Consider the following 24,875-nt stretch of genomic DNA (forward strand, 5'->3'; position numbering starts at 1 on the left):
CTCTACAGACTCCACCTTTAAACCCTTCATCATGAGAACCTTGAATCCAACATAAACTCAACATCTTCTCGTCTCTTTTCTCCAATTCATATCTTTCTAAAAAAGATTCATTTTAATGTCTATTTGAAGCTGTTTTCTTTTTATAGTATTTAGAGGAATCTGAGTCACTTTGATCAGATTTCTCTCTCTGATCCTTCATCCTTACAAAAAAAAAAGTGTATTCATTAAAATTCGGCCTACATACACATACACATACACATACACAGTACAGTATATCTGCACCACCAGCAGTGGTTTCATAGCAAGCGAGGGTTGATACTGTATGAGCAATAAATATGAAAGTGCATAATGAAAAATACAGTGTGAGATGTAACACACTCCTCATTATTTCACAGCTGAGGCCGGATGGATCGACCAGTCACTCTTTCTCCCTCTCTTTCTCTCTCAATCCTTCCTGTGTTTCTGTGAAACGGGGCTGATCTCCACGTTTCTGGTTAGTTGGAGCATTCGAAATGTGGGATCAAGTGTCAAAGCAGATTCTGAGTACTACACCCCCCCTCAGGGTGCAGGGTGGTGGGGGGTTTGTTACTTCACAGTCCTCCGCACACATGCTGCATTTGGACGAGTTCCAGTTCGACTGAAATCAGGTCAGGATTTTCTCTTTCTCTCTTTCTCTCTCTTTCTCTCTCGTTCTTTCTCTCTCTCTGTTGCTGGGAAAAGCCACCAAGTCAGCAGAAGATTTAGTCTAAAGCTGCGTAAACAAAGCAGCAGCAGCAGCAGCAGCAGAAAGAAAAAAACACACAAGTTGTTCAGACTTATAATAAGAATATAATAATGTTGCATTGTTTTTGTTCTTCTGTAATAATTAGTGGCTCTTATTAGTGGATCAACTCTCTGCTGTTTTTTTTTTCTTTTAAGGTTGAACTGACCTGCAGCCCTCTCTCTCTCTCTCTCTCTCTCACACACACACACACACACACTGCAAAAACTCAAAAATCTTTCCAAGAATATTTGTCTTATTTCTTGTCAAAATGTCTCATTTCTAGTCAAAACTAAACTCTTTTCACTTAAAATAAGACTCATCACCTAAAAATGAACTTGTTTTTAGATCATTTTCACTTGTTTCAAACTAATTTTCATTTGAAATAAGTAGAAAAATCTGCCAGTACTGTGAAAGCAAGTTTTTTGTGCTTGTAATAAGAAAGAAAAACTTGCTCCACTGTCAGATTTTTCTTTACTTTATTTAAAGTGGAAAATTTGCTTGAAAAAATTAAAAAGTGTCTAAAAACAAGCTACTTTTTAAAATGTGATGAGTCTTATTTTATGTATAATTAGATTTATTTTGACTAGAAATGACATTTTGACTAGAAATAAGATAAATATTCTTGGTAAGATTTTGATTTTTTTGCAGTGCAGGTTAGATAAGCTGAATCAAGGATCTATAATAGCTACTGTCTATTGGCCTTGAAGATTACAAACCGATCCACAAGTGCAATCAATCAGTCAGTCAGAGCTGCACGATCATCAGAGAGCAAAGTGCTGCACAGAGATAAGCAGCCTGGACAGTAACTAGAGGAGGGAGGAGGAGGAAAGGAGGGAGGGGGGCAGTGTGGGGGGGGATCATGTCATGTATTATTTATCCATGGGAGCTCCACGTGCGCCGCTGCATTGCCCTGGGATGGTCTGAGCTCTGCGCTGTGATTGGACACACCTTCCTCCCACCAGCCGCTCCACGCCTCCACAGTCTCATCCGGGCGGAGCTACCATGCAGGCAGCGCCGGGTGGATTCCCCCAAGAGGAAAAAAAGTTCCAGCTTTTTTTCTCTCCTTTCTTTCTTTTTCTTTTTTTTCCTTATCTCTGCAGGTTCGAGCCCCCCCTCCTCCCCTCCTCTCCACCTCCACCTCTATCTCTGTCTCTCCTCCCCATAAATAGAGGCTCCGTTGCGCTGCAGCAGCTCCATGATCGTTGTGAGGAAGATGCTGCAACAAGCTCTCAGAGTGTCCGGCCGCAGCGGCTTCTTCCCCCCTCTGGCCAAGTGGCTGGACCGCTGGACGGAGGGTCCGGCTGCAGCGGCGGCGGCTGCAGCAGCAACGGCCCCTCCGGAGGGAATCGAACAGGTGGCGGTGGCGGTGAAGACGCTGGAGCAGATGCCCGGACCGTCGGTCGCCAGCTTCGCCTGGGACCTGTTCGCCAGACGGGGGCTGTCACGGCTGCACGAGCTACAGGTAGGAAGGAGGAGAAGTTCTTCTTACTGCTGCTACACTGCAAAAACTCAAAGTCTTTGTCTTATTTCTTGACAAAATGTCTCATTTCTAGTCAAAACTAATCTCTTTCCTCTTTAAATAAGACTCATCACGTAAAAATCAACTTGTTTTAGATAGTTTTCACTTGTTTCAAACTAATTCTCACTTGAAATAAGTAGAAAAATCTGCCAGTGAAAGAGTTTTTTGTGCTTGTGATAAGAAAGAAAAACTTGCTCCACTATCAGATTTTTCTACTTATTTCAAGTGAAAATAGGCTGGAAATAAGTAAAAAGTGTCTAAAAACAAGCTACCTAAACCCTAACCCATGTATAACGATGTATGTATATGTATAAATATACTTATTTTAGGTATAATGAGATTTGTTTTGACTAGAAATAAGACAAATATTCTTGGTAAGATTTAGAGTTTTTGCAGTGTAGCCTATGCAGGAAGCTGACACAGTAACCTGCTTTTTCTTTTCTTTTTTTTAAAGAGTCATAAGAGTCAGGAAAAAAAAGACTGATGCACAGGAGGACAAGATGTTTCTAGGAATATTTTCAAATGTTCTCCTTAAAAAAAACTCCCAGGTGGATTTTTTTCTGCAAGTTTGCAGTTTAGGAACAAAATGTCTCCTTTGCAGGTTTCTTATGTTGCACCATGATCTATGTGGCTTCTCTAGGCTTAGACTGGATCTGATATGTGAAAATCAGTGACAAGCAAAAGACTTAATAACTCTGGATTCACTGATAATGATGTTTAAAATACAGAAAAATGTGATAAAATGGAAGAAAAAACAACAACAAAGTGTCTCAGTAACCACAGGTTGTGCATCCACAGGACTGTACCAACTTTATTTATAGACCACAGTGGTGCAGTACAAAGGAATAAATGAAAAAAATAGATGAAAGATACAAACAATACAAATAAAACAGATACAGATAAAATAAATTAAAGGATAAAAAAACTTGAGTAACATGAAGAGAGATCAGTAAAGCAGCGGTAAGTTAGATGCACCTTGACACTGGACTCTAATGGAGAGACGAACCTCCAACATTCACCCTCATTAGGTGAAGGTGAAGATAGTTGGGTTGAGATCTGATGTCTCATTCACATCATTTTTAGTTTCCTGCATGTTGATTTGCAGGTGTCAAACACTAAAAACATTCATACTGAAGTGAAGTCAGCTGAGCAGAGCAGACAGATGTTCATTACACAGCAGCTCCTGAGTGGAAACATCTGGATTAGTCTGCTGTGTCTCCACCCACTGATCCAGATCTTTCCCCTTTTTGCTTCATCACCAGGCAGTTTGTCTGTCTGTTGCTGCTGCTGTAGGTTTCCTAAAAAACTCACCTGTCAACACCGACAGTCGACCGATCAGATCTAGATTCATTCGGCCGATCAAAGCAGATGAGATTAGTGGTTTAGAGAAGCAGCTGCAGGCGACTTCGTCTTGGAGAGCAAAGTCTGAGACGATGCCAGTCCACCTGAACAACGCCTTTTTAACACCATCCTCTCTCTGTCTCTGTCTCTGTCAATTTCAATTCAATTCAATTAGCTTTATTGGCATTAACAGGAATTTGTTGTTGCAAAAGCATTGTACAAACTATTTACAAATACATTTCAATATAACAAATATATATATACAGTATTACATATTTCAATATTCAATAACAAATCTCCATCTCTGTGTCTGTGTCTCCAGCTGGAGGGGGCTCAGCGCTACGGCCCCATGTGGAAGGCCAGCTTCGGCCCCATCCTGACGGTGCACGTGGCCGAGCCGGCGCTCATCGAGCAGGTGCTGCGGCAGGAGGGACAGCACCCCATGCGCTCCGACCTGTCCTCCTGGAAGGACTACAGGAAGCTGAGAGGACACCACTACGGCCTGCTCACCTCGTGAGTGTTGATGCTGCATCGCTTTTCTATCGCTGTCAACCTCTTCAGTTCTCTGTCTGTCACTCACTATGACATCATTTCACATGCATGTTCATCAGTCAGGTGTTTTTTTTGCAGAAAGCATGTGCAAGTGTGTTTTATTTATTTGTTTATTATGTAGGTTTTTCGTTCCTAATATTGGTTCTTATGTTCTAGGGTTATTTATTGTTTTCTTTTGATATTTTTTCATCCCACTGGTACGGTGGCTGTCAAGGTCAAAACAGACACAGGAAGGATGCAAAACCAAAAACACACAAACACATAAAACAAATGCAACAGAAAAACTTTTTTTTTTCTTTTGCATTTGTTTCGTGGGTTTGCAAGTTTTTTGCTTCTGCATCGTTTCTGTGATTGCAGCGTTTGGCCATTTGTAGCATGTTTGCCCTTGTCGGCCACCGTACCAATAAGATAAAAAATATCAACCTAAGAACCAATATTAGGAACGAAAAACGTATATAATAAACAAATAAATAAAACACACTTGCACATGCTTTCTGCAAAAAAAACACCTGACTGATGAACATGCATGTGAAATGATTTCAACACATAAAACAAATGCAACAGAGAAACGATGCAGAAGCAAAAACTTGCAAACCCATGAAACAAATGCGAAAGAAAAAGGCTGCTTTGTTTTATGTGTTTTTGGTTTTGCATCCTTCCTGTGTGTACAGAGTTTGGCCCTTGACGGCCACCGTACACTGGTCCTGAGAAACACTTTTCATTCTCCGTGTTCTCTAGACAACTGAATCAAGTCAACTGGACTTAGTTTTTTGTCTCTGAAGATGTTTCGCCAACTGATCCAAGTGGTTTCATCAGTTCGTGTGGATTAAACTAACTTGATGATGTGGACTAAACTGGAGGAGAAACATCTTCAGAGACAAAAAAAACTAAGTCCAGTTGCCTAGAGGAGCCTTTGACCTGGACAAATGAGAATTTGCACAGACAGTTCTCTGTGTTTTTAATGTAGAATGACAAATAAAGAATCTGAATCTGAATCAAAGCATCTGACTCTGTGTGTCTCTCTCTGTGTGTGTGTGTGTGTGTCTGTGTGTGTGTGTGTTTGCAGTGAGGGCGAGGAGTGGCAGGCGGTGAGGAGTCTCCTGGGGAAGAACATGCTGCGTCCGAAGGCGGTGGAGGCGTACGACAAAACCCTCAACAGCGTGGTCAGTGACCTCATCGCCAAGCTCCGCCTCCGCCGCCGGCCCCACGGCCTCGTCAGCGACATCGCCAGCGAGTTCTACCGCTTCGGCCTCGAGGGTGAGTCAACTTCCCACCTTAAAACTACAGCAACTAACCTCCATATACATATACTCTATACATAATACATATAAACATCAGTTAATGTACTTTACTGTTACTCTCCTGTGTGCAGGATTTTCCAAATGTGATTTAAGAGGCAGAACTTTACAGATATTTGCGATCGAGTTTCTCGTCGTGAGACAGAAAAAAAACTGACGAACGGTCGACACAGACCAGAATTTGACACAAAAAAAAAAAAATATATATATATGTGACCGTACTCTGAGACTCACAGTCAGGAAAAGAGATCTCCATCCATTCACAGAGATTTCCCCCAGACACAGTTTCTGTGTTGCTGAACAGAAACTGAGCCAAGAAAAAGACTGAGATGCACAAGAAAGAAACTAAATATTTCAACCTTCTACTCTTTTCTACTCTGAAAGAACCAAACAATTCAGGATCAACTCATCTGAGATATTTTGCATGTATTTATCGGGTCCTGCACATTAAAACTCTTCGATATTGTGCATTTAAAAACAGTGAAAATTACTTTTTCCAGTTAGAAATAACTGCCTTTCTGTTTGTTTTCTACAATTATTTAAACTAAGAGAAGGAAATTATCATTTAAGAGGATGAGAGCAGATGTAAAATACAGATGTTTCTCAGTTTTGGGAGACAAACTATGGAAAAATAAGGATTACTAGTTAGATTAGTTAGAGTCTTTCTTTTGCACTGCTGATATTCTGGGTTATTTTATTTCATGGATTGTATAAAATAGATTTAAAAAAACGCCCCGGGGCTTCAGCCTGTTGCTTTTTTTAGCCACTGTGTGAATGTTGTAGTGTGAAATGAACGGGTGTAATCAGGTCTGATGATGTGTTGCTGTATTTAAGCATTGTGTTTATATCTGTGCTCTGTTATTATGACGGAGCAGGTGACGACTTGAATCAACTCTCAGATGTGGTTTCTGGAGTTTATTTCCGTCTTTCTCGCCTCCTCGTTTATTAACTCATCATTTTCTCTCTGTTTTTTCTCCGACAGGTATTTCCTCCGTGCTGTTCGAGTCCCGGATCGGCTGCCTGGACCCGGTGGTTCCCGTGGAGACGGAGCGTTTCATCCAGTCCATCAACACCATGTTTGTGATGACGCTGCTGACGATGGCGATGCCGCGCTGGATGCACCAGCTGTTCCCCAAACCCTGGAGCGTCTTCTGCCAGTGCTGGGACTACATGTTTGACTTCGGTAGGGTGTCCTCCTCCTGCTTCGGTTTAAAGGAAACTTACAATCAATAACAACTAATGATTAGTTTTGTGTTGTAAAAGAACAAAAAAAAACTGCTGTGAAATGAAATCGGTCAAACTGATAAAACACAGAAGCCTCGGTCAATATTAAAGATTACAAACCCCAAAACAAACAAACATGGCGGATTGAGCACAGTTCTCGTCTTTGCACACTTCATGTAATTAAATTCCCTCCTTCTCAGCTTCCCATTGGCTGCTGCACGACTGGTTCTTACAGGACGTTAAGACTTTATCCAGATCTGAATTAACCATGTTTTTAAAAGAAATAATCAGGAGATTAAAGGCCTTAACCCTCACGCAAACCCTCAACCAATGTTTGAGTCTAGATCTTCGAGAATCGATGATGAAGTTGTGGCTTTAATCTGCCTTTAAAGTTGTGTTATCTTTACTTGTACATTATTATTATTAATATTAATGCTGTGTAATGTCTGTGCTTGCAGCTAAAGGTCACATCGACCAGCGCCTCACAGCCGAAGCAGAGAAAGTCGCTCGTGGAGAGAAGGTGGAGGGTCGTTACCTCACCTACTTCCTGTCCCAGACCGGTCTGCCCATGAAGACGGTTTACAGCAACGTCACCGAGCTGCTGCTCGCCGGCGTCGACACGGTAACCAACCATCACCTCTTCTCTTTCTCTCCGTCCCTCCTCCTCACTGCAAAAACTCTAAATCTTTCCAAGAATATTTGTCTTATTTCTTGTCAAAATGTCTAATTTCTACTCAATTACTAACCTCTTTCCACTTAAAATAAGACTCATCACCTAAAAATAATCTTGTTTTTAGATCATTTTCACTTGTTTCAAACTAATTTTCACTTGAAATAAGTAGAAAAATCTGCTAGCGAAAGCAAATTTTTTGTGCTTGTAATAAGAAAGAAAGAAAAACTTGCTCCACTGTCAGATTTTTCTACTTATTTCAAGTGAAAATAGGCTTGAAATAAGTAAAAAGTGACTAAAAATAAGCTGCTTTTGATGTGATGAGTCTTATTTTAAGTAGAATTAGATTTGTTTTGACTAGAAATAAGACAAATGTTCTTGGTAAGAGTTTGAGTTTTTGCACACTGCAAAAATCAAATATCTTACCAAGAACATTTGTCTTATTTTTAGTCAAAATGTCATTTCTAGTCAAAATAAATCTCATTATACTTAAAATAAGACTCATCACATTTAAAAAGCAGCTTGTTTTTAGACACTTTTTACTTCTTTCAAGCAGATTTTCACTTAAAATAACCTGATAGTGGAGCAAGTTTTTCTTCCTTATTACAAGCTCAAAAAACCTCCTTTCACTGGCAGATTTTTCTACTTATTTCAAGTAAAAATTTGTTTGAAACAAGTGAAAATGATCTAAAAACAAGTACATTTTTAGGTAATGATTCTTATTTTAAGTGGAAAGGGATTGTTTTGACTATAAATGAGACATTTTGACAAGAAAGAAGACACATATTCTTGGGAAGATTTAGAGTTTTTGCAATGCTCCTCCTCCTCCTCCTCTTCTTCCTCTTGTTCCTGGCTGGTTTCTGTGTCTTCAGCTGTGTTTAAACGTTGTGTCTGTGACTCTTCAGATCTCCAGCACCATGTCCTGGTCCCTGTACGAGCTGTCCCGACACCCGGAGGTCCAGGCGGCGCTGCGGGGCGAAGTGCTGGCGGTTCTGGACGGTCGGAGGATCCCCGAGGCTGCGGACGTGGCTCGCATGCCTCTACTGAAAGCCACAGTCAAAGAAGTGCTCAGGTAGAATACAGATAGAACATAATAACATCAGTTGTTTTGTATTTTTACTGTCAAACACCTTGTAACATCTAATGCACAGGATGAATCACGCTTTCATTTTTAAAAACTTTTCAGGTTGTACCCGGTTATTCCTGCAAATGCGAGAGTGATCACAGACAAAGACATTCAGGTCGGAGGATACCTCATCCCCAAAAATGTAAGTGTGCGTTCAGATAATGAACATTTTTAAACATTACACAGTTTTATTTGGAGTAAATCACAACCAGCGTGTGCCAAGGTGCCAGAAAACCACAAATAAGTGTACAGAGTATGTGCACACTTGGATCAGATGCAAGTTTCAGTATCTTTAATACTGAATACATTAAAGCAGAAGTAAGCGATCCGGTGGTTTTGTCTAACTTCTTGTCAGCCGATGGAGTTAGCAGTCCCCGCCCTCGTCCCTACGTCACCACATTCACGCGCATCCCTTGGCTGCACACACAGAGAGGACCGCCCCTTTATGCCGTTCTCTCTCCTCATTGGATAAAGGTTGTAGGATACAAGGAAAGTTTTCTCCTCGGCTCAGAGCAGAGCAGAGTGACTGACAGACCCGTGTTTCAGACCAAACACTCTATAGAAGTGATTGCTGTCGGAAGATAGAACTATTTAAGACTTATATTAACACAAATATTCACCTTACTTCTGCTTTAAGTATCTTTAATAGATACTGAAACTTGCATCTGATCCACGTGTGCAGATAGATACTCTCCTTTTTTGTACAGTTAACAGATTTATTAAAAGGTAAAAACTGAAACGTCACTTCTCTAAGTTGCTCAGCTGAAGCATCTTTGTGCACACCGACCGTCCTGGATGATTCGGGGGATTTTGATCCTCTCAGGTTCTGTGGGGTTGGAGGACGAGGACGTTGTTATCAGGTCTCTGCAGAGACATATGAGAGTTTCAGTCTGTCCTGACCTGCAGGCCGGGGGGGGGGGGGGGGGGGGGGGGGCGTTGTTTCAGCTCGCTCTCAGAGTTCAGCTCCGTCCCTCAGCTGATCGGGGTGGTTTTGTTCTGTGGGAGGAGGAAGCTCCGGCCCGGTGTGAGCTCCTCGGGGCTCTGGACCAGGTCTCCATTACAGATTCTCTATTCTCTACTTCACTCTGAACCCTGACCGCTGTCGAACAGTGAACCGTGTCTGCAGGTCGACGCTGAGTTAAGAACTTGAGGCCAAACGGTTTAAACTGAGGAGGTTTACATCTGGTGGAGGGAGGAGAGCAACATCTTCCCTCGCTCCTCTCTTCTTATTGTTCAGTTTTTAGTTTTCCTGCTTGTGCCAAATCCGTCCATTTCCATCTCAAATCCTCCTCCAGATCTGTGTCCGTATACGATCCTGTCAGATCAACTGGAGTTACCACCGGTGTTATTGATCCTTCAGTTTTTCCTTTTTTAATAAAGTTGCATTTCTAAAATCTTCTTAACGTGTCATTAACAGTTTAGATTGACAAATTAATAATTCATATTTCTGCATAAGGCTGCAACATGGTCTGAACCCACACAGAAATATAATACATGACATATAGCTACGGTATGTCCCTTTATCCAGAGTGATGTCACCTATTATTATCACACATGTGTACATCCTCTGGTTATATGAAGATATAACTGGGTAGTATGTTTAAAACATACACGAAAATCAATAGAAAGGTTAATTAACCTACATATATTTAATATTCTAGTGATTTTACACATGATATAAGATGTTGCAGCTACATATTTTAACAATATATTAGATTTAATAGATGCCTACATTAAAAAAAAACATATTTATATACAGTATGTCTGTATAATTTTGACATATATGCTTTATTTTGTATATAAAAATGTAATATATGGACATATATTATATTTGCATGTGGGCACTTTCTGAATGCATGTGATGTGTTGTGTTGATCGTATTTCATCTTCTTCCCACCCAGACTCTCATCACTCTGTGCCACTTCGCGACGTCTCGGGACCCGGCCGTGTTTCCGAACCCGAACGAGTTCCTTCCTCATCGGTGGCTGAACAAGGACCAGACTCACCACCCGTACGCCTCGGTGCCGTTCGGCGTCGGGAAACGCAGCTGCATCGGCCGTCGCATCGCTGAGCTGGAGCTCTACCTGGCCCTCGCCAGGGTGAGTGGACTGGGTTTAGTTGGATTTAATCAATTCAAGACTGAGCCACTAGTTTTAGTGAAAATAAAGACACAAACTTCTTTAATTAATGGAAATGATGGTAACCCTTTAATTTATAGGCCGCTAATTATGTGATAATGTGAAGAAATAGCTAAGAAATAACAATTATTGCGTCATAATGTCTAGAAATAGCCTAGAAATAACGATTGATTGCATAGAAATATCAATCAATTGCAACGACTTGGGGAAACATTCTGGCCTTTCCCAAAATATTCAAATCATCAAAAGCATGTGTAATCTATTGCCTTTATGAAAAACATGACTTTACTATATGAAATTGATCATTATTTCTAGGCTATTTCTTGGCATATGCAATTAATTGTTATTTCTAGGCTATTTCTTGGCATTACTATGCAATTAATTGTTATTTCTAGGCTATTTCTTGACATCATTTCGCAATTAATTGTTATTTCTAGGCTTTTTCTAGACATTACTATGCAATTAATTCTTATTTCTAGGCTATTTCTAGACATGATCATGTAATTAGCGGCCTGTAAATCAAAGGGTTAACCAATGAAAGTCAGTTATCACATGGTGGCAACTTAAATGAGTATATTATATTATCCAATATTATCCAATGAGCCTGTGTTAAGTCAGTTTCCTCTCTCTTTCTGCCCCTGGTCAGATCCTGGTGGAGTTTGACGTGAAGCCAGACCCAGAAGGAGTTTCTGTGAAGCCGATGACACGGACGCTTCTCGTTCCTGAAAATGTCATTAACCTCCAGTTTATCGAACGGTGACGTGACCTACTGACCCCCCGACCGACCGAGCTGATTATCGCCGGTTATGTGAACGTGAACGTGAGCGTCTCTCTCTCTGAGCTCCAGCAGAGGGAAGGAGGAGGAGGAGGAGGAGGAGGAGGAGGAGGAGGAGGAGGAGGAGGAGGAAGAGGAGGATCACGTCCGAGTCGAGTCGACCTTCAACCTTCGACGCATCAGAGACCAAAGCGCCGTTTGCACAAACTGAAGGACAAACGAACACACAGGAAAAAGGACGAGGAGTGGCGGCTCGTCCACTGAGGAGGACTTCCACCGCCGGGCGCCATGTGACTCCATATTAAAGGGATAGTTCACCCAAAATTCAAATTTCATTTCTCATTATCTACTCACCCTCATGTCGACTAAAGGGCTGGGAGAAGTTTCAGAGTCCTCCGTGGCTTCTCTGAGTTACAGGGGGGCTCCGTGCAGCACTGCATGTCCATATGATGGTAGCGAACGGAGCTCACTTTTCTTCGTCCAAAAAGACACACCAAAAAACATCCAAATACCTCCATAGTGCTCGTCTGTAATGTCCCTCTTGTATTGAAGCCCCGACACGAGAAATTGTTTCACCGGTGATTTGCACTGACACAGGAAGAGCAGTGAACTGAGACACTGGGAGCTTCCGCTACAAACAAGCTTAAAATATAGACTTATTTAATTTTTTTCGGAACAATTTCTCATGTTGGGGCTTCAATACAAGAGGGACATTACATACGAGCACTATGGAGGTATTTGGAGTAGATAATGAGTGAAATTTGAATTTTGGGCGAACTATCCCTTTAAATACTGTCACCACAAAGCACTTATTTTTTTGCACGGAGGCCACTGACTGAACTCTTTCACTTTATCCTCGTTTTGTGAGCCAGAAACTTTTCTCTCAACTCTTCCTCCTCCTCTTCTTCTTCCTGAGTCTGATGATAAACTGTGAACACACACGGTGCTGCGTTATTATCAGTACGTTTCCTGATTGTGCAAACATTTAATCTGAAGAGCGTTTCTGTATAAATGTCATTCCTGTGTATTATAAGGAGGCGTCGTGTTGAATTTCTGAGTCTGAGATAAACACACGGTGATGATGATGATGATGATGAAATGTAAATTATTCAGGAGGAGTATTCGCCTCAGAGTGGAGACACTGTTTTCTAAAAAAAAAAAACCTCCGGCTCTTATTCAGAACTACTGTGACAGAGTTGTGTGTGTAGATATGATGATCTATGTGTATTTCATAAGGTGCTAATGGTGGAAAAAAAAAAAAGAAAAAACAACCCTTTAGTGACTGGTTTCTTTAAAGAACATGGCAGCTGTGTGGGAATATGCCACTGAAATCTAAAAGTAGGCTGTAAATCTGTTTGTATTGTCTTTTAATTTGTCTTATTTTATTGTTTTTTTATGTATCAACTTATGAGTGATATACCACCGTTTTTGTAAACTTGCTAAGCTTCTTGTATTTATTTTCTAATTTAACACATTTTGAAAACTATATTGCTCTAAAAACGACAAAAAATAAAAGGTTTCAACTTGCGCCCTGGGTCTGTTTGTTGATTTTTTATTTTTTTTTTATTCAGGCAGCTTATTATTATCACATGAGAATCCAGTTTATGTCCATTATAAAACACTTGTTTCTTTTGTGTTAACACGCTGCCGACTCAAGCATGCAAATCTCCTTAAACGCCATCAGCTGCATCAGATTATGTCGAACACATCAAACGCTCTCTTAAAATTATAGTCGTTAGTTTGGGGGTTTCTGGGCACGTAGGCAGTAATACTTTCTAGGAAACAAGATTGCTGAGTATCAAAGTTCCTGTGTGACATGTGGACGGAGTCGCAGCAGGTCGATAATAAAAGGAAATCACTCGTTCATCACTCCGACCTGCCCTGCAGAGAGAGGGGAGCAATAATGTTGAACATCAAACACAGAAATCAGAGTCATTTTGTAATCTGTAGATGTCTGATATGAACCAGCGCCTCATTTTTCTGGGTAGAAAATTGCACAAGAGAAGCTTGCAAAACTGCATTAAAATCAATATTTGACAATGGAAATAAGAGATGGTGGTAGAGAAAACCTCCACTGGCACTGGGGGGAAAAAAATACAACTAACATTGGAAAAGTTTTAGTTTAGTTTCCTGTTGGGAAAAGGAAAAAGATTGAAGCTCAGAGCTGTAGAGGTTTGGAGGAATAACTCTGTAAGTATAACACGACATTTCCTGAGGTGCCCCCGTGGTCGTTTATGATGCTGAAGGTTGTGGTTGGTATGGACGGTGGTGGTGGTGGTGGTGGTGGTGAGTTAGGTCACTGGAAAGCAAGAAGAGAGACAGAGAATTGGTTTTAAATGAGAAAATACTATTTATTGTACTTTTTATTTGTCTTAATTGTTAAATGTATAGCCTATTAGCCTATACTTACATCAGTAGTTGTGACACTATTAGGCACAGTCAGGAGGGAGGGACTGTATCTACTCTGATGAATAAGAAAATGGAAGAGAAACCAAAACTACTGTTTAAAATACAAACACAACTGTTTTTAATATTGTCAAAAAGGGGCAAATCAGCCATTTTCATAAATGTGTGTATCCCCTGTAAATTATTAATGACTAATATGATAGCCTATGAATAATGTACATGGACATCAGATTTGGAGATCATTTAATTTAATCTTCTTCTTGATGAAATGTTCACATTAACAGACGTTTAGGACCAGGGGGGGACAAACTTGTATGCAACTGCACAGTAAGTAAAAATTAAAATTAAAAACAGCAGAGAAGCTACTGCTTATAAATGTGGGTACCTCCTGTAATTTATGAATGACTAATATCAGAGCTGTTCTATATGAAAAATGTTTGTATAAGCCTTCAGTGTCATGTAAAATTTTGCCCCCCCCCGGTCCAAAATGTGTGTTAATGTGAACAATTCATCAGGTGGAAGATGAAATGATCTCCAAAAGACATAAAGTTAAACATGAAACACTCTTTTTTCAATATTTGAATCAATATCAGTGTATTACTGTATTTTAGTTTTCTACAGTTGCAGAGTGAAAAGGGGAAACAAAACAGCAGCCTGCAAAAGAACGGGAAACCCAGGAGACTTGAGCTCTCAGAGAACTTTGACCAAGGTATCAGACAAGATTTATTTAAAAAACAAACAAACATATAGTTTAAAATGTAAAGGGAATGTGTCATCTGTAACTTTATGCATTTTGGAGATCATTTCATCATTTCAAACTTTTGCATAGTAGTAGTAGTAGTTGGTGTCTGTTCCCTCCAGAGCAGCAGGCGGCGCTGCAGCTCCGCTCCAACTCCCAGGAAGAAGAAAACAGCAGAGGAGCTAATGCTAATGCTAACAGTCAGACGTCAGATTACATGTAGCCAGTGCGGCGGCTAGCATGTAGCTAGCGCATATTGTGTTTGACTAAAAGAGGCAGAAATAGTTCGTACAGGCTGCAGCTGTCGGACGGGATACGCGAAACTTTGGAAAAATACCGCGCAAAGGTGAGTCACGAGACCGGCTAACTGGTTTCCTTAGCTCGTAAAACGAAACCGACGTTTGTGCTAAGCTAATGCTAATGCTAACTAGCACAACATAAAAAATATCTTTATTTTTTACATCAAATTAAAGTCGCGGGGCAAACAGACGGTGCTGCAGTGTTATCTCTGTTTGCTACTTTATCCGTAAATGTAGTTTAATTCCACATTAGATGTTAAATATTTAAAATATCGGGTTATAGCTGCGGCTAACGACAGATGTAAACAAAAGACACTGCTAATTTGACTAGCATGACTGTAATAACAGCTTTAATATAAACACAACATGTTACAGAAACGTTTAATAAAATTGTCGATAATTTAATTTACTCTAAGACAAAGTCCTGGTTTGCACTTTACGTTTCTACATAGTTTATAGCTGGAATATTATAACTGTACAGGATGTCTCTCTTTTAACTCTTTTTAAAAATTATATTTTTATACCCAAGTTTTATGTCGTTTTCTATTTCTATATTTGCATATTTAATTATATTTTTTATTATTATTATTTATTTATATACCACATTTAAAGAACAACCCAAGTTGAGCAAAGTGCTGTACAACATAAAACTTAACACTCAACATACAATTTTTACTTTTATTTAAAGACGGTGCTGCAGTGTTATTAGTAGTTAGTAGTAGTAGTAGTAGTAGTCACTCCAACTATGTAGTTTAATTCCACATTAGATATTAAATATTAGATGTAACGTGTTGTATCTAAAGCTAATGACAGATGTAAACAACACAGCGTGTTACAGAAATGTTTAATAAAACGGTGGATAATTTAATTTACATCTGAGACAAAGTCCAGGTTTGAACCTTATAGTTTATAGTTGAAATATCATGTTGTCATGTCGTGAGGATGATAGCAAAGTAATACCATACATGGTTATGAACAGATGACTGCAGACCTATGTGATTGATTGATACCTTTATTGAAACCTTTATTTATCCTCATAGGGAGACTCAGGTGTCTGAACAGCAACAGTTAAAAAAGGAGAAGCAGAAGGCAGTCATTAAAAAAAAAAGATAATTGGTTGAAGAAAGGTAATTTGCTATTAAGGTTAGGCTAATAAATAAATAAATGAAAGGACAGCAGGAGAGGCATAACCAACTTCTGTATTACAAAGTCAAGATCCAATTTATTTCTTCCTCTTAATTCATACTGTTTAGTTTTAGTTTATTTGCACATTATATAGCCAACATAAAAACAATGAAAATAGAGAAGTTAAATATTGTCCAGGAGAGGTGGAAGCCCAAAAAATGCTTATGAAAATACCTCCCTGTGTAAAAAAACAACAATGATCGTCTTCAAAGTCAGAAAAAGATGATAATGCAGAAATTCATTACATAAAAAAGCAATTTACATACAGGATGTAAGATAAAGATTAACATGTGTGAGACATTTCTGAATTATTTTTTGATGTGTTTTTTTCTAATGCTGTGTCTGAGCAGATGCAAGCAGGTGACCCTGTGGTTGGAGCATCTATGGGAGTCGCTGGTGCCCAAAGTCGCTCAGAGGACGAGGAGTCACTGGGGGTGAAAGATGTGAAAAGGACAGCGACGCAAGCATTTGGCAGCGGTGTTCCCAAACGTAGAAGTTCCTCCAGGTTTGTTGTCGTGCTTTATTATGAAATGTAAACCATCGACCATCAGCTGTGTTGAAGTTTGATTGCTTCATAAATCTTGATAAAACTACGTCCTCAGGTCAATAAAGAGGAAGAAGTTTGACGATGAGCTGGTGGAAAGCAGCCTCGTGAAGTCCTCGAGTAGAGTCAAAGGCCCGCCTGTCATCGAGCCTGTTCGCTGTTCAGGGAGCGAACCTTCATCGAGTGAGAAGAAAAAGGTTCGTATATCAACATCAGATCCACAGAAACCATCAGGAAGTGAAGTAATGACTGAAGTACAGTAGTAGAGCTCGAGGATCATTTCTGCGTCTCTGATTCTGTCTCTCAGGTGACAAAGTCAGGAACTGCTCTCACGCCGCCGCTCACCATGGTAGTAAACCCTGCACCTATCACCAAAAGAGTGAAGAAGAGCAAACAGCCGCTACATATAACAAAAGACCTCGGGCGATGGAAACCCACCGACGACCTGCTGCTTATAAATGCAGTGTTGCAGGTGAGTAGTTATTAAGGTTAGGTTAAATAGCTTAAAGGGGACCTATTATGCTCATTTCAGGGGCTTTTTATATGATGTTGGACCTAAGTGGAGCGCTATAGAAAGTTAAAAAATGCCATAACTATCGTGTACAAACTGTCTGTGCACTGCAGAGTGACACACCTCCTCTCACATTCAAGGAAGTCGTCTCACTCTGTATCCAAAAAGTACAGAAATTGGCTTGTTTACTATTTCAGCATATTAAAAAATGTCGACCTCATCCATACAACCGTTCGTTTTGGACCCAGACAGCGAAAACACAAACACGCAGCCTGAACCTGCGTCGCAACAACGGCTTTTGTGAGACATCTCTGAACGGTAAACGCTAAAATCCACCACATCTCATATTATTATCATCGTACGGTTCGATATAACGTCAACCTCCGACTTAAAATCTGCAGATTATTTACAATGGGGTTGCCATACAGTATAGGAAACCTCTACTCAAACTGTGACGTGTTTTTATTTGCACATGGATCCCCGTTAGTCGTCACTTTTGTAAAGATTATTCTTCCTGGGGTCTGTTTAAAGACAAACAACTTTAAATCACAAGATAGTCAAGATAGTTGAACAATTAGGTCAAACTACATACACTATCAACAACAATCCCGTTATAATTATAAATTACAGCAAATAGGATAAAATGCTCCTGCAACACTTCATTGTGCTTTATTGAATGTATTTTCAACTACAAAAAAGCCTAACACACAACTTATATATTGCAATAAATTTCTAATTTTGTGACGCATTTTTTTTTTTACGTTTTTTATTTGTCATGATAGATCTTAAATTTCATCCATAATGGTCTTAAAAAGGTCTTAAAAAGTCTTAAATTTGAGCCTGTGAAACCTGCAGAGATCCTGTTTATGCATGACACCTTTCTCAAGTGTCTTTTTGAATCTTGATTTATTATCAGAGTGAGACTTTAGAAAAAACTTTTCAAACTCAAGCGTTTGCTGTGACTCAGAGCTCCTGAAACTTCAACACACTCCTACCTCATGATACGACACCACAAGTATCCAACATTTTAAACATATTTACAAGTCAGAAAAGCTGGAGAAGCGTATTAATAGGTCTTCTTTAAACTGGTACAAAAAGAGTCTGATTATTATATGAACGACCAGTGTCAGACGTGTGCACAGCGTGAATCTTTGTGTTTGCGTGTTTCTCTTTGCAGACCACAGATCTGACCTCGGTTCACCTGGGCGTCAAGTTCAGCTGTCGTTTCACTTTGCGGGAAATTAAAGAGAGGTGGTACGCCCTGCTGTACGACCCCGTCATCTCAAAGTAAGAGACCATGGCGCAGTCGACAAACTTTCCTCTTCCTTCCTGTCCTCAGTTTTTTTTTTTTGTTGACAACCTTATATCTTTTTATCACCTTTAAATCTCATTCCTGACGTTGTTTGTCTGTGTTTCCAGGCTGGCGTGGCAGGCCATGCGGCAGCTCCACCCCGAGGCCATCGCTGCCATTCAGAGTAAAGCTCTCTTCAGTCAGGCTGAGGAGGCGCTGCTGGCCAAGATCGGCTCGGTACGTTGAGTTATTACCTTAAAGGACAATTCCAGTCAAATTCAATCTGGTTTCCTAATATTTTAGCTCTAATTAAGAATGAATCTGAAGAACGTCAGATGTCTTCAAACACACACCGAGCAGTTTGTTCACTTCAAGAAAGACGACAGGTTTGTAAACGGAGCTGTAATACAAAGTCTCGCATGAGAGTCCAGTTAAGGCTCTCAGTATGTTTACAGGTAGAATAAACAACAGCCAGATTTAGGCCCAGTTTACACGACAATGCTCACAGATGAAAACGGCAAAATATTTAAGCGGATGTGCCTTTCGTTTAGACGGCGACAGCGTTTTGGGGGCTTGAAAACGCAAAAAAAGTGAAACCACCCTCCAGAGTGGAAATCTTAAAAACGCTCCGCCGTTGCGTCCCCGTGTAAAGGCTGAAAACGCAAAAGTCTGCTCCGATTTGCTACGCAAATCAAGAAAAATAAGTAGAGGAAAAGATTCTGGGTTGTACACAGGCGTGCAGACTTAGTGGTGTTGTGTGTTGTGTGGCCGAGGCGCCTGACGTGCATACAACATTGAATTCCACAGCGGATTTCCACCCCAAAAACGCTCGTCTAAACGCGAAATAAAAAGTGAGAACGCAACGCCACTTTCGCGTTTTCTGTTCAGATCGTTTCCATGTAAACGTAGCATTACTTCTGCTGCGAGGGAAACGTTGTGCCTCTGATTTTATCTTCCTTTATTGATGTGTGTGTTTAGGACATCTGATGTTGTCTGTGATAAATGTGGTTTTGTGTGATGTAATCAGCATAAGATTCATTCCCATTCTACGCTGCTGTGGCGATGCAGGGACAGACAGAACTACTGCAGAACAGGAGACATTAAAAAGAAAATCTGCAGATTCATTCTGTTAGACCTAAAAAAAATTAGGAAACTAGAGCCTCGGGTTGAATTTGCCTGGAATTGTCCTTTAAATTATCTCCTAAATGTGCACATTTAACCTCACTGCATGTTGTTCTGTTAACATTTGTGTTCCAACAGACCAGTCAGCCCAAACTGGACGTGTTCCAGGATCTTCTGAGCAAACACCCCGGCGTCTTTCACCCGTCTCGAACACCTAAAAGCCTCCTGGTTCACTGGCAGCTGTTGAAGCAGTACTACCTACTGGACGACCAGAGCGGTGAGTTTCACTGCTCCTATTGGACAGTTTAAAATAAAAACCACCATTAAGGGACATTCTGACATTTAATAGTGTGTTGTCATTTAAATTTGTAAAGTCCTCTATTAAAACATAGACAGAGGGGAAAAACAGGCCAGTTGGAGTGACGACCTGGGAGGTTGAATTACTGCAAACAGCACTCGTGTCCTGGCAGCTTTAGACAGCCATAAAATATATTTTGACTTGTTTTTTTCTTATTTTCACACAACCAAACTATTCAACTCTTAATTTGGCGAGCCAGAGTGCTGGGAGTCTTAATTAAATTACCGCTGCGCCGGCGGGAGTTGTCAAACTTAATTTCACTCGATGGTTGTCACTTTGCTCCTAGTTTTATTACAGTTATTTAGCACGTTAATGATCATGTTTTAGAGCCAACAAATGCTTTTTAGAAGCCAGGCGATAATAAAAGTCTGAGTGGATGAAATCAAATATGCCAAACATCTGTCGTAGATGAAACTTCTGATGCTTTTTATTATTTAAAAAGCCTCCCAGAGTTGGTTTTCTGAAACAATGTGAAACATGTGGTTTTAACTTGTGTGTTGCAGTCCAGCCGCTCCCTAAAGGTGACCAGGTCCTCAACTTCTCTGATGCTGAACAGATGGTCGATGACGTCAAATTAAAGTAAGGCAGTCTCTTCAAGGATAACACACACACACACACACCAAAAAAAAAAACTGAGATATTGTAGGTTCATGAGTTTTCAATGCAGATCATGTTTCTCTTCACACAGGGAGAGCAGAGACGAGGTTTTGGAACATGGTAAGAACAACTCAATACAGTTCATATAACTCAGCATAAGTTACAGTTGATCAGCTTTAGTCACAGTACAACACAATATTATAATATTTTTATTATTATTATAATGGGGAATAAGAATAACAAATATAGAAATTGTTTTCTCTTCCTTTTCAGAGCTGATGATTTCTGATCGCCACCAGAAAAGAGAGATCAGACAGTTGGAGCAGGAGCTGCCTCGCTGGCAGGTTCTTGTTGACAGTATCACAGGTGTGTGAAGTTTCTCAGACAGCTGTGTCAGAGTCTGGAGGAGCTAATTTCTTCTTTGTTTAATTAATTATTTATTTATTTATTTATTTATTTATTCACCTCCTGTGTGTCTGCGTCGCCAGGGATGAGCATGCCCGACTTCGACAACCAGACACTGGCGGCGCTACGAGGGCGGATGGTACGCTACCTCATGAGATCGCGAGAGGTGAGTGATGTAGCTGTTGCAGAGAAGAAATGCCGACGTTTAAGGGTCCCAAGAACAAAACTGAACTGTAAGAGTGATTCCTTATCTCAGAAGATGGACAGTGCCGTGAAAAATGTATTTGCCCCCTTTCTGATTTCTTACTTTTTTGCATATTTGTTACACTTAAAGGGACAGAGCCGTGAGCTGGTCAGAGCTACGCTACGGAGGCTCATGGGATTTCTTGGTTTCCCTCATCAAACTCATCAAATACACAATCCCACAACTCCACAACGCTCTGGTGGACAAGTTGTGACCTGCACATTCACCACGCTATGAGATAATAACACAACGTTACCAGACAGAGTTGTTTTAGAGGGAAATACAGAGACTGCTTGATGAAAAACTGCCACGACAGGAACGCACATCAGCGGTTTTGCATGAATTTCCCTCTAAAACAACTCTGTCTGGTAACGTTGTGTTATTATCTCATAGCGTGGTGAATGTGCAGGTCACAACTTGTCCACCAGAGCGTTGTGGAGTTGTTGGATTGTGTATTTGATGAGTTTGATGAGGGAAACCAAGAAATCCCATAATGAGCCTCCGTAGCGTAGCTCTGAGCAGCTCACGGCTCTGCTCCGCCGTTCTAAAAATAGCTTGCATCGACAATTAAAGGTAACGAACCTACTGCTATGACTATAGGGATTATGGCAATGGGCCAATTTGCCAAAATGTTGAACTATCCCTTTAAATGATTAAGATCATCAAACAAATTTTAAAATTAGACAAAGAAAAAAATGCAGGTTTTAAAAGACGATTGTATCGACTCATTGATCGCTGGAGTCCCAAAACTTTAGAAATGGCTTTGTAACACTTTCCAGACTGATGGATGTCAATGATTTTTGCTTTTTCATCTGTTGTTGAATTTATTGGTAGATCACGGCACGATGTGTTGCTATTTGAGATCTCTAAGCCTCCTTCACTTTGCCAACAGCTCTGGATGTGATCAGGCCTGGGTGTGGAGAGGGAAATTGAACTCAGCTTTCAAAAGATTTGGTTTATCATAGTTCATGATTTAACATTTTAAAACTGCATTTTATATTTACTTGGGTTTTCTTTGTCTAATAATAAAAAATCTTTGATGATCTTAAACATTTAAGTTTATGTAAGAAATCAGGAAGGGGGCAAATACGTTTTCACAGCTCTGTATTTTCCATGTGATACTAATTATTTTTTGATTCGTGGTCCTACAGATTACGTTGGGAAGGGCGACGAAGGACAAACAGATCGATGTCGATCTGTCGCTAGAAGGACCTGCCTGGAAAATATCAAGAAAACAAGGTGATTAAGGCTGTAACATAACGTCACATACCAAACACCTGAGAGAAGGAAAAACAACAGAACCAAAAGCCGGTGAAACATCCGTGTGGAGGCAACGCTGACAGACTGAACAGCTTGTACTTGTACAACCAGTGGAATTAGGTTCAGGCTTTGTTCCTGTTGCGTAGGTCCTGGTTTAACTAAAAAGTCCCAGCGGAGAGAAGAGTCCTCTCCAGGAATCTTTGGTATGGGAGGGAAAATACGTATAATCAGCTTTGTTTCAGTGTTAAACCGCAGTCAAGCTGCAGCTTTTGCTTTAAGCAGTTAGACAAACACAATCTGCAGAAGCTGCATAATGAAGTGTCAGAGATTTTGGATCTGATGTGTGACAGATTTTTACATTTCACGAGGTCGAAGGTTTTTCATCTACATTTGTTTCTTTTATTGGTTTTAATCTCATGTTAAAGCTTCACAGATGTTTCAACTAACATCATTTGTGTGATGCTGTGGACAGAAAATGTAACTATGAATCATCATCAAGATTTCATTTTAAAAATACATATACAGACTCCTGCACACTGTGATACTTGCACAGGAGAAATTTAATGGTCGCAACATTTCTGTCCTCTGACCTTCTTCAGACAAACAGAAGTCACCTAAAGTAGGCACTGGCTGCACGCCCGCACAACGATTGTACAAAAAATCAATAAATATATAAGCAAAAGATTATAAATACACAAGCAAACAAGAATTGTGAACACATGTCAGGTGCACTGCATATTAAAGTTATGGTGCAGCACCGTATGGATTGCTCCAGAAAACAGTAAGAGCCTTTAAAACAGCTAATTCCATCAAAAAATGCAGACCAAAAGATATGAGATGAACAAACAACATCATGAAACAGGTCAGGAATACTGCCACGTGTGTAGACAAGGATTACAAGTGTAGATGAAAAAAAAACATATAGATTACGGTCTGCAGAATCCTTTGTATGCATGTCTATATGTATTTCTTTTTCTCTTTGAAAAATACATAGTGACCTTTATATGCTGTTGACATTCACAGGAATTATCAAACTGAAGAATAACGGAGATTTCTTCATCGCCAACGAGGGCAGACGACCCATCTACATCGACGGCAGACCGGTGCTGTCGGGCAACAAGTGGAAACTCAATAACAACTCAGTGGTGGAGGTGCGTGCTCTGAATAAGATGCATTAGAATGAATGAATGAATGAATGAATGACTTTTATTATTGTGTCAATACAACAACAACAATACCAGGGTTCAAGGGAAATCATGAGAAATAAATTAAGTCTTCTTTTCCAGGCTTTAGAGATAAAACTAGCTTAGTCTTAAACACACTGAAATTAAACAACCACTCCAGCTTCTGCTCATCAGAGCACCAACATATTTCAAGGTTTTGTCCACAGATTTCATGTAATTAAACCTCCCTCAAATCTTCATACTTTGTTCAATATAAAAGGAAATAAGTCTCACTTTCTACTTCATCTAACTCACACATTTCACATATTCTGGGAATATTTTTAAAACGACCAACCTCAATGACCAATGGAGGAAAAATACCAGATCTCAGATTAGTTAGATTTATTAGATTTTGAAATAAACCACAATATGTTTGTGTGTTTTTTTGTTTGTGTGGGAACTAATTGTTCTGTGTCTCTCTCTTCAGATTGCAGGTCTTCGCTTCGTGTTTCTAATTAACCTGGAACTCATCTCACTAATAAAAGCTGAAGCAGCCAAGATGACGCAGCAGTGAACGGCGGCCACCCAGCAGACAAATCGATATATATATATATATACATAAATATATATATATACATGTATGTACAGGACGAACGGACCAGTCAGCGATGTCACAAAGAATCAGATCGACATGTGAACAGGAAACGTGAATTATAAACAGGCTACAGCTAAATCCTGGAACAAGACGAGTGACAGGTTTTTACTTGGTGTTTGAACATTTTTCATGTTGTAATGTAGATACTCTCACGGTAGAGCCTTGTTTTTTTTCTCCTCCCAGTTTTTCATAATATTGTATTTAAATTCTGTAGTAAATCTTTTTCAAGATATTAAACTTGTATACACAACGTGCTGACTGAGGTTTTCTTCACAGTCCAGTCTAATGTTAGGACATTAAGTTTCATATATTAACACAGAACTACAGTGAGACACCACAGACTGTATCTATTGAACTGTGAGCAACAAATAATACCTCTTTAATAAGATTTCTCTGAACTTGAACAGTTTGGTGTTGGCAGATACTTTTATTGTCCAGATGGGGGAGACTGTGTAGCAACCAACACATGAATTTTCCTGCAGAATACAGGTCACTTTCCAGCGTTCAGGCCTCATGTTATCATTATACACAAACCTGCTGTACTGACAGTAGGTAGAGCTAGAGAGCTCTGTTGACAGAGACAGCAACTTCTCCACAAAACAAAATATCCACCCTGATCTATTTGAAACTAACTCTAATTTATTCAACTCATAGAACTTCTTCTAATTCTCCTTGTCTAGTCGAGCTGAA

General features: G+C 40.0%; 2 protein-coding genes across 2 annotated transcripts; both read left to right on the plus strand.

Annotated features, from left to right (window-relative positions):
- Window positions 1–1,415: 1,415 nt before the first annotated feature.
- Window positions 1,416–12,568, plus strand: cyp27b1 (cytochrome P450, family 27, subfamily B, polypeptide 1). The gene is made up of 9 exons (XM_083971841.1): window positions 1,416–2,225; window positions 3,946–4,136; window positions 5,242–5,432; window positions 6,456–6,656; window positions 7,156–7,319; window positions 8,273–8,439; window positions 8,554–8,635; window positions 10,395–10,592; window positions 11,278–12,568. The coding sequence occupies exons 1-9, from the start codon at window positions 1,959–1,961 to the stop codon at window positions 11,389–11,391; spliced, it is 1,575 nt and encodes a 524-aa protein (XP_083827967.1). The 5' UTR covers window positions 1,416–1,958; the 3' UTR covers window positions 11,392–12,568.
- A 2,163-nt stretch (window positions 12,569–14,731) lies between these two features.
- On the plus strand, window positions 14,732–24,403 carry mcrs1 (microspherule protein 1). The gene is made up of 14 exons (XM_083971851.1): window positions 14,732–14,897; window positions 16,386–16,540; window positions 16,638–16,776; window positions 16,887–17,051; window positions 18,268–18,377; window positions 18,510–18,618; window positions 19,642–19,780; window positions 20,365–20,440; window positions 20,550–20,578; window positions 20,732–20,824; window positions 20,947–21,029; window positions 22,259–22,346; window positions 23,391–23,518; window positions 24,018–24,403. The coding sequence occupies exons 2-14, from the start codon at window positions 16,386–16,388 to the stop codon at window positions 24,102–24,104; spliced, it is 1,401 nt and encodes a 466-aa protein (XP_083827977.1). The 5' UTR covers window positions 14,732–14,897; the 3' UTR covers window positions 24,105–24,403.
- Window positions 24,404–24,875: the final 472 nt, after the last annotated feature.

Source organism: Trachurus trachurus (genome assembly GCF_905171665.1).
Source record: "Trachurus trachurus genome assembly, chromosome: 5".
Taxonomy (NCBI): Eukaryota; Metazoa; Chordata; class Actinopteri; order Carangiformes; family Carangidae; genus Trachurus; species Trachurus trachurus.

Coding starts and splice junctions, on each gene's coding strand:
- cyp27b1 (XM_083971841.1), top strand. CDS start 1,959: ATGATCGTTGTGAGGAAGATGCTGCAACAAGCTCTCAGAGTGTCCGGC. Junction 2,226..3,945: donor CACGGCTGCACGAGCTACAG/GTAGGAAGGAGG, acceptor CTGTGTCTCCAG/CTGGAGGGGGCTCAGCGCTA. Junction 8,440..8,553: donor ACAGTCAAAGAAGTGCTCAG/GTAGAATACAGA, acceptor AAAACTTTTCAG/GTTGTACCCGGTTATTCCTG.
- mcrs1 (XM_083971851.1), top strand. CDS start 16,386: ATGCAAGCAGGTGACCCTGTGGTTGGAGCATCTATGGGAGTCGCTGGT. Junction 18,619..19,641: donor TGCTGGCCAAGATCGGCTCG/GTACGTTGAGTT, acceptor GTGTTCCAACAG/ACCAGTCAGCCCAAACTGGA. Junction 21,030..22,258: donor ACCTCATGAGATCGCGAGAG/GTGAGTGATGTA, acceptor GTGGTCCTACAG/ATTACGTTGGGAAGGGCGAC.